This window comes from Onychostoma macrolepis, chromosome 17 (genome assembly GCF_012432095.1).
Source record: "Onychostoma macrolepis isolate SWU-2019 chromosome 17, ASM1243209v1, whole genome shotgun sequence".
NCBI classification, from domain to species: Eukaryota; Metazoa; Chordata; class Actinopteri; order Cypriniformes; family Cyprinidae; genus Onychostoma; species Onychostoma macrolepis.
The window spans coordinates 5,397,518-5,407,718 of NC_081171.1; the positions used below are offsets into that span (position 1 = coordinate 5,397,518).

Genomic DNA, 10,201 nt, shown 5'->3' on the forward strand with positions numbered 1-10,201 from the left:
TTCACATATATATAGCCTATATTTGTCCCTACGCATACATGCAAGCAAAACATTCACTGTTTTTACTATATTATTAAAATAAATAACGTTTATTGTTATTATTATATTAATTTGAATGTTATATAATATTATATTTATTATATTATATGTGACCCTGGACCACAAAACCAGTCTTAAGTCGCTGGGGTATATTTGTAGCAATAGCCAAAAATGCACTGTATGGGTCAAAATTATAGATTTTTCTTTTATGCCAAAAATCATTAGGACATTAAGTAAAGATCATGTTCCATGAAGATATTTTGTAAATTTACTACTGTAAATATATCAAAACGTCGTTTTTGATTAGTAATATGCATTGCTAAGAATTCATTTGGACAACTTTAAAGGCGATTTTCTCAATATTTAGATTTTTTTGCACCCTCAGATATAAATCTGGTTTTGTGGTCCACATATGTTTGTTTTTTCTTGTTATCTTATCATTCCGATGTTATGTATATTTGTATACACATATACATTTAGGCCAAACATATTTCTTGTAAAGCACTTTGTAAACACTGTTTTTATTATATGAATAAAATAAATAACGTTTAATTACGATTATTTGTTATTCGATTGCAATTTATATATATTTGGCTTTCCTCTTTTAGGTTTCTTATTAATTTTCGTATTACTCAGATACTTCATGTATATTTGTATCTACATATGCATAGGCTATATATCCCTTACTATGTGAATAAATCAAATATTTTTTTATTATTATTATTATTATTACTACTATATTTTAGTGCATATTACTTATATCACAAATTTCATTACAGTCTTATAGGTGAAATATTCACTAACAAAGTCTGTACAGAAGAATAGGGATCACTGCAACAATTGTCACCGATGTGTTTATATGGTTGTGTGTTGCTGTGATTAACTCACCACTAGAGAGTGACAAACTCACTTTAGTCACAGAGCCATCAACTGCTGATCTTCGCCTGCTGGTGGAGTGGGATGCTGTTGTTACGGAAACACCCCACTAATTAATTAGTTCAAGTCAGATGAGTTTGAAAGAATCCAGAGAACAGAATAATCATTTCTGCTGTGCCACACTGCAGCTCACCGCTTCGGCCCTTGTTCTAGTTTGTGGTTACTAATAGACTTTAGGTAATGATCAGCCAATGGTCAAGTGTCAATCAGAAAACAAGATTTCTTGTCATTATAAAGTTAAAAGCATATAAAATCAAATAACCTTGTATTACTAATTGCACCGGCTCAGGACATCAAAACATATTGAGAAATGATACAGGCATCAACATCACAGACGAGAGCATCATAATAACATATTGAGTAACTTTGTGCTCAAGTGAAATCTTGTGACCCTGCAACATGCAATAACACATTGATATGCCCTCAAAGGGTCATGTTGCACTGCATTGGACACAACAAATCCACTGCAAAACAACTGATATGGCAATGAAATATCTGTGAAAATGAAATAACTGCTGCTTCTGGCCAAAATGCCAGTTCATAAAACATCATAACCCTTCCTCTAGTGAAAAAGTCTGTTCCATGTTGTCTTTTCACATTAAAATCCACCACCATATTTGTTTAAAACTGTTTTGGACTGTTTTCACTTGTAAATGGTGCTTATTGCATATTTCTCTTAATGATGTATTTGTTTTTTGTTTTTTTACAAACATGCAGATTTTTGCTTCTCGTGCGACATTAAGTGATGGATTGGAGTCGTGTGGATTATTGTGATGTTTTTATCAGCTGTTTGGACTCTCATTCTGACGGCACCCATTCACTGCAGAGGATCCATTGGTGAGCAAGTGATGTAATGCTAAATCTGTTCCGATGAAGAAACAAATTCATCTACCTCTGGCCTGAAGATGAGTAAATTTTCAACAATATTTCATTTTTGGCTTAACTACTCCTTTAAACTCACAGATCTTCAGTTTAAATGAGAAGGAACAGCTAAGCTAGTTAGCTATGTTTTTAACAACATGTCGCACATTCTCACATGCTTTGCAGCAGCAAGCTATCAATACTCTGAGCGCAGTGCACACACCCTTTCACCGCACAGAACCTACTGGAGAGCAAGGAGAGGTCATTTGTTTATTTTCAGCACACTTGTCCAGACACAGAGATTCAGGGCTTACATGAAAGGCACTTTGTTTTGTGCAGCGGTGGACATAAAAGCTCTGACTAATAAGTTGGCTACGTGAGCCCAAAATAGATGCAACTTTTAAGATTGAAAGTAAATAAATAAAAAATGTATTTTTCCTGCTGTCTGCATGGTGTCTTTTGAGTAGAGGTTGCTCTGTTGTTTGTCTGTATTAATGCATGATTAGGCATTCTTGCCAACATATAATAATAGCTCATTTTTGTTTTAAAGATTTATTTATTTTTAATAAGAAATGTTTCTTGAGCACTAAATAAGCATGTTAGACTGATTTCTGAAGGATCATGCGACACTGAAGACTGGAGTAATGATTCAGCTTTGCATCACAGGAATAAATTGCATTTTAAAATATATTAAAACAGAAAACAGTTCTTTTAAATTGTAATAATATTTCACACTATTACTGTTCTCCTGAATTTTTTTTTTTTGATCGAGTAAATGCAGCCTTCGTGAGAATAAAAGACTTCTTTCAGAAACTTTCAAAAATCTTAACGACCACAAACTTTTGAACAGTGGTGTGTAGTTAAGAGATGTTTGAGTGTGAGTTTATAATCAACCAAAATCATTTTCTGATGACAGATTAATATATCAACCAGTCCAATTAAAGGTCAATAACCTGTGTGTCAGTTCAAAAGTAATAATAAACATAAGTAAACAATATTTTTAAAAATGTAATATATGATACATCATTTTTCTATTCTTTTCATTATTCATTTATTATTAGTAATTTTGTGTATATCTCATTTGCTATCAACGAACTGTATTATGTATATATAGGCATTACATCAGCCATCAGTAACCCTGCTCTCTAGATACTGTCATTTGCCCTTGTTAACCCCATTTTAGATGAATATCATATCATATCCAGGTCTTCACCCCCACAATGTGCCTACATGCACTGAGAACTGGTTTCATAACCACTACTAGAAATTTCCCAGAGGAGACTGCAATGTGTTCATAACTAAACTATAATCAACAGCACAGATGAAGGCCAGTACTTTCCTTCCCTGACAGCTTTTATGTGAGGGGTTTTTAGGGATTAGATTTGTAACAATCTACACATTGTATTTTAAAATGGTCTGTGATATTTGAGAGCAGCCCCCTATGTTTTTCACTGAAACAGAGACCTTCCTTTCATTCGTGCTACTTCATTGAAGAGTGAAAACCGCTCTTTATAAGCGCTGCCCAGCCTTTCCACCAGTGTCCCTTTTGTAGCTCTTTGGAAGCATGTTCAGTTTTGCCATTTGTGGACAACGATGACAAGACACAAAAGCATGCTGGCCATAAATAGCGTCGAGCAGCAGAGGATTGCTCCCTGCCTGCGGATCAAATTCTCCAAAGGGAAAAGCAGCCACTGGCCTCAAGCCCAGATCTGCTGCAAGACCACGCTCATAGAAACCGCCTGGCCTGGAAGAAGTAGTGAAGGAGGCTGAGCTGCTCATTTAAACTTTACTAAGTGCTGCCCTCAATCTAAACATGTATGTATACGATTTTCTATTAGTGAGTTCAACACTTTACTTGATTGATATGCTAGAATAAGATTGCCTAAAAAAGCTTAACCAAACACTAACAAACCATTCAATAACTAGAAAATCAAAGTTTGTCAAGTATAGTAAAGTTTGTTTAAAATTGCCTAAAGCAGATTTAAAGTCTTTAAGTTTGTATTGACCTTACGTACTTCTATATAGATAGATAGATAGATAGAACGATAGATAGAGATAGATAGATAGATAGATAGATAGATAGATAGATAGAATGATAGAACGATAGATAGATAGATAGAACGATAGATAGATAGATAGATAGAGCGATAGATAGATAGAACGATAGATAGATAGATAGATAGATAGATAGATAGATAGATAGATAGATAGATGACAGAACAATAGATAGATAGAAAAATAGAACGATAGATAGAATGATAGACAGACAGACAGATAAACAGAATGACAGAATGATAGATAGAACGATAGATAGAATAGATAGATAGACAGATAGAACGATAGATAGACAGACAGATAGACAGATAGATAGATAGATAGATAGATAGATAGATAGATAGATAGATAGATAGATAGATAGATAGATAGATAGATAGATAGATAGATAGATAGATAGATAGATAGATAGATAGATAGATGATATAGTCTTTAAAGGTTAGCCTTGACTCAGAACATTAAAAAAGTTATGTATACTATAATAAATGAAATGATGTATAATAAATAATAATGAAGGTGGTTCTGAAGTAAACATCATCACGTCTCACTGAGGTCACATCTCACACCCACCATTTAACTGAGCCAAGAAATCCATCCAAGAATTCTGCCACAAGATTTTATTTCAGAGTGGCACCTTCCTCGATCTCAAAAACAATGTTTCACTTCAAGCTGCAAATATTGCCAACTTTACAGATAATATTGTGTTTTCATGTAGTGTTAAAAAAAGAAAAATCACTCCAAGCAGCTCAGCTTCACGTTCAGAGGTGCATTTGAATCAAAGGCTGCGGTGGAAGTGTTCAGAACCCATCTGTTTATGTCCATATGCGTAACAGGAATGAAAACTGTGGTAACTTCTATTCCGGGCTGACACACACAGAAATTCCATAGTCCTCCTTCAACTGGTAGTGTAAAAACCAAAAGTGCTTCGTTTATCTGCATAGACTTAATGTGTTCGCCATGTCAAATGAGCCAGATTACATAGAAGAGTTCAAATAAATAGTTTCAAACGTGTAAAGTGCTTGTCACCGGTTAACGCATAGCTGTGAGGCATTAACGTACAGCGTTCTCATATAGCATAATAGAATATCTCTGCGAATATCAACTCTTAATATCTGAACATCCGAGCTTTCTACTGTCGTTTGGCAAAACACAAAGAGGGAGACAGAAAGTTCTTTGGGGACGTATAAAAGCTAACTGCTAAAGTAAGCTGGCATTCAGCTGGTAGATTTTTTTCTTACATATGTTAATGAGATCTCCTTAGTGTGGGAAAAAAAAAAAAACTAAAAAAGGAAATAAAGACAAACTAGGATTATTCCTTCAGGATCAAATGATAGAGACAGCTGCTAAAATGAAAGCGTGTGGAATCCAGATGGCACATGGCTGTTGAGTTTACAATGGTCTCCCCTCCAGCGATACAACCACATTTCCACCCAACTTCTCTGCCAGGGTGGAGCGGTCCTGAATGTCGTCTAAACCATTAACCTGCCATTCGTGTTTGATACCTGAAAAAGGATGCATGACTGCATTAGATTTCAAATAAAAAGTAGTGTATACTGCAGTGTTTTGTTTCCATGTGAATATGAGCTTATGTGTGCTTTCTTTGTTTCTGATCATATTGTGATAGATTATATATATATATATATAAATATAAAAACTTTTTAAGTAAGGTTTAATATATATATACTGACACACAAGAAATGTTTTGTATATATATATATATTCAAATTATTTCTTGTGTCAGTTACATTACCCATATAGATCAACCATTACCTTTAATATATCACACATATAACAGTAAATAGTTAACCTATCTTTAATATATATTAATTATAATATATTTAATATTTTAGAGTATTTTGTGTGTGTGTGTGTGTGTGTGTATATATATATATATATATAGGTTATTTGGTGTCATAGCAATATATTGAACAATCATCATCTGTTTTATAAAGATGCATTATGGGTATTATTAGTGAATATGGCTGTACTCACCTGTAAACTTCTTCTTAATGGCATCTTTTGAGCTAGCATAAATCATCTTGCTTTTTAACGGTGCACCTTCAGGGGCCCTGTGATCAAAAACATCAATGCTGAGTACACATGCGGACAAAGAAAAATGAAGTGAATTGTGTATTTTGTGTATAGCAGAACTGAAAAGCAACAAACAATAAGGTTATTATTATTGTTAACTGAAGCTTTTATATAGATGAAAACAATATTTCCATAAAATTTAAATTAAAATAATTAATTAAAAAAAATAATTATGTTGGATGGTCTGGTTTAATTCGTTTTGGAAGCCTGACGTTAAACTATCAGTGCATTACAAAAAAAAACAAAAAACAATTCAACTAGTTATTAGACAAGTTCACTTGTTGTATGCCTTGCTATAGACAGATCAAACAAGCCATAAGAAATAAAAAATGAAACTAATACTTCAAATAAAAAACAAAAAATGCATAAATAAGTAAATACAATATAAAACAAAAATGTCACTCTTATTATTAGGGTTGCAAAGGGACGGAAAATTTCAAAAAACGTTTCCAGAAATTTTCCGCCCCTTTGCAATCCTAATAATTATCTTGCCAGTCAGATGACATACCAAAATATAAATACCAAGTCTTCTTTCTTGGACTCTTTAGTTTCATAAGTGGCATCATATAAGCCGTATCTGCAGTCGTTGAGAGGTAGGAGCTTCACGAAGCAGGCGTAGGGGTCATCGACAGAGTCTCCAATGTCTCCGACTAAGATCTGCTTGCCCTCCTCTACGACGATCTTCTTCTTGTCATCGCTGAGGCAGAACAGCACCGCCTTTTTGCGCTTTTTCACCTCGTCTGAGGTCGAGGACTTCCGTACTTTCATGTCATTGAAGACTTTGATGACTTCATCACCGACTGTGACACCAGAGGCCTGCGAGGATGAGGATGAGGATGAGATCGAGATGAACACAGACGGTTGATACGAAAACAGCAGTTCTACATGCTTGGATGTCCAAACTCTCCAATAGAGACTCCAGGATCATCCATAGTAAACTGTATGAATCCAGCATGCAATATTAGAGGTAACAAGCTGTGAGATCTGGATCACCTCGCACTGGCATTGAGTGATCCAGAGCTGCTCACAAACCCTGACTCACGTACGTGCTGCGCATAGCCAGCTGGTCTGTCACTACAGTTCAAATCTCTCACTCCCGGTCCAAAATGGACCGCAAGGCCAAGTCATAGTGGGGTGCCTGGACCACAATACAACTATGAGAGCTCCTCCTGAGACTTTTTAAAGACATTTAGATTCATGATCAATGACACTTCACCCTCAACACAAATGAGGCCCTTCGAAGGCTGAACAGTGCATTAATCCATTGAAACAAAACAGTGATTAACGTCAAATAAACATCTCTATACACTACTCACATGCCATTTTAAAATGTATTCCCCAAACATTACTGGTAACTTATTATCATATATTTTTATTATTCTCCAAACAACTCTTCTTAAACTGACTAGTACCTACTTTTACCGGCAATTATTCATGATATCACTTTTGAGATATCATTAGAGGATTAAAATGAAATATTAGTAAGCAAAGGTGATTACTTTAGACTCATATAAGAACTTAACTAGATACTAATATTACTTATTCTTTGAATACCATTAACTAGTCCAATTGCACTTACTAGTCTACTTGTATTTCTCTTGTTTACCAGTTCAAATATTTAAACATTCTTAAATTAGAAGCAAAATGACTTAAAATATAGTTTAGAATATCTGTATATGTTTATATATTTGTTTTTAGCAAAAACTCAATAAATAAACTGAGTTTTCCAGCACACTGTAAAAAATCTAAAGTTGAGAAAACGTAAAAGGTTAAGGCAACCAGCTTTGCCTTTCAATATGTTTTCTCAACTTGTTATATTCAAAAACTTGAGAAAACTCAAAAATCTCCTACACTGTAAAAAAAAAAAAAGTTGAGCCAACTTAAAATTTTAAGGCAACAAACTTCAGCAGATTTTTGAGTTTTCTCAACTTGTTGTTTTAAGTTTATACAACAAAAATTTGAGAATCTCCCACAAAAACAAGTTGAGCAAACTCAAAAATCTGCTGAAGCTGGTAAAAAATGTTTTTTTAAGTTCGCTCAACTTTTTTTTTTACAGTGTACAAAAACGAGTTGAGAAAATTCTCCTGAAGCTGCAGTTGCCTTAAACTTTTAAGTTTTCACAACGTTTGATTTTTTTTTACAGTGTACAAATATTTAAACATTCTTAAATTAGAAGCAAAATGACTTTAAATATCTGTTTAAGTTTAAATTATATATTTGTTTTTTGTTTTTTTTTAGAAAAAAACAATTAGAATAGAGTAATATATAAACCATATAAATAACAAAATAATATCAACCTAGTACCTGCTCCACTTTTACTATTAACTATTCAATGGATATAAGCAGCATCTGATTCTTATTTACTTTTTAGAATCATTTATATTTTACTTATTTATAATGTCTAGTAAAATGGCTACTTGATAGTTGAATTTAAAAACAAATAGTAGTAAGACTAAAAAGTTAGTAATCAGCTGAAATAAATTCATGAATATATAAATATAAAGAACAAAGAGACACTTATGAATAATTATATATATATATATATATATATATATATATATGTGTGTGTGTGTGTGTGTGTATATATATAAATTATTATTCTTTTTTGTTATTATTATATTATATTATATATAGTAGTAACAAATTAATGATTACTAGTCATTACTAAAGTACTGGAACGTGCTAAACTGTGGGTTAGTAGTAAGAAAAATAGTATTTAGTTATTTTTTAATATATTCAATATTTATTAAACAAGTAGTGTCAACTACTAGTTACTAGTATCGAAAGTACTAGTTAGTGTGAAGTAGTTAACAGTACGTTAATCACGGCGCAGGCGCGCAGACGCGCTCTGAGCAGCTGGTGTGGAGCTCCGACTCTCTCACTCACACTACGGCCACTAAATCCTACTGAATCATGAGCAAGTAACCTAATTTACTTCCCAGGACAGACAATAGGCATCTGACAGCAATAAACAGCTAGTTCTGTTCTTATTATTCTCGTATGAATCCATCAGTTCAGTCCCGATCATTTATTTCTCCAGCGCCCGTGAGTAAAAGTTGGAGAGGCGCGCGCTCAGAGTGATTAAAGCACCGGCTAAAATTAACTTAAAATGGCCGCCTCGGGCTACAGGCCTGAAATATATATTCATATCAAACTAAAACCGATTTCAGTAACCGCAAAATCAACTTAGAGCCGGATAGAGCTTTATATTCTTTAACCGGAGCGCATTCAATCACGGACCTCGCGACAGCGCCACAGCGCCGCATTACATATCCTGCCGGAGCTGAAAACGTGACAGTTACCGATCAAAAGTTTGACAGAAAGAGTTTCAAAATAACATTATAACATCTGTTATGAATTAAGAATGAACGATGTGTGAGAGAAGACCTGTGCTTACCATGCTGTCCGACGAGATGAATCAATAAACGATTATTTTCTTGGTACTTCTATCTGGGAATGTGAACAGCCGAGACAGTGCGAGTGTATGTGTGTGTGTGTGTGTGTGAGAGAGAGAGAGACATCACTGCACAGCCGCAGTGAAGGGCTGATAGAGCATATGCACGGTCATTGGGACACTTGGCAATGAAGTTGGCAAATGTGTGCAACTTGGCATAGTACTGTTTTAAAACAACAATAACTTAAACGGGTCACACTTTATGTTAAGTGGCCTTAACTACTATGTACTTACATCAAAAAATAAGTACAATGTACTTATTGTGTTCATACTGTATTGCAAAACACTATTGCTGCTATTGAGGTGGGATACAGGTAAGGTTAGGGACAGGTTTGGGTAGGTTTAAGGGTGGGTTATGGTGTAAGGGATGGGTCAACAGTGTAATTACATGTAGGTATTTTTTAAAATATAAGTACAATGTAAAAACATGTACACAATAAGTGCATTGTACCAAATGATTAATTCAAATGCAAGTAGTTAAGGCCACCTAATATAAAGTGGGACCCATAAATGTACTGAAAATATGGCATAACATGTCTAACAGACTTTTAAGTCGTGAAAAGTACACAAGATATTTTACTCTATATAAGAGCAGTTATTATATTTTAGACCAGATAATATTCATCATTTATGTTCATGACTAAATTACCTTATTTATTAATAGTTGAAGGCACAAGTGCTGATGATATGTTATAAACTTTAAAATACCCATATGCAATGTTACACAGGGTACACATTTTAAATGGACAAAGACAGGATTTGTTT

General features: G+C 34.0%; 1 protein-coding gene across 1 annotated transcript; it reads right to left on the minus strand.

Moving 5' to 3' along the window:
• Nucleotides 1-4,485: 4,485 nt before the first annotated feature.
• On the minus strand, nucleotides 4,486-9,527 carry cfl2 (cofilin 2 (muscle)). The gene is made up of 4 exons (XM_058749804.1): nucleotides 9,380-9,527; nucleotides 6,491-6,798; nucleotides 5,884-5,960; nucleotides 4,486-5,393 (listed from the first exon to the last, which is right to left on the minus strand). Exons 1-4 carry the CDS (start codon nucleotides 9,380-9,382, stop codon nucleotides 5,281-5,283), a joined length of 501 nt encoding a protein of 166 aa, XP_058605787.1. The 5' UTR covers nucleotides 9,383-9,527; the 3' UTR covers nucleotides 4,486-5,280.
• Between the last annotated feature and the right edge of the window lie 674 nt (nucleotides 9,528-10,201).

Excerpts from the sequence above, each read along its gene's own strand:
- cfl2 (XM_058749804.1), bottom strand. Across the intron at positions 5,961-6,490 it reads GACTTGGTATTTATATTTTG|GGCCCCTGAAGGTGCACCGT; the intron begins GTATGTCATCTG and ends TTTTGATCACAG. Across the intron at positions 5,394-5,883 it reads CATTAAGAAGAAGTTTACAG|GTATCAAACACGAATGGCAG; the intron begins GTGAGTACAGCC and ends ATCCTTTTTCAG.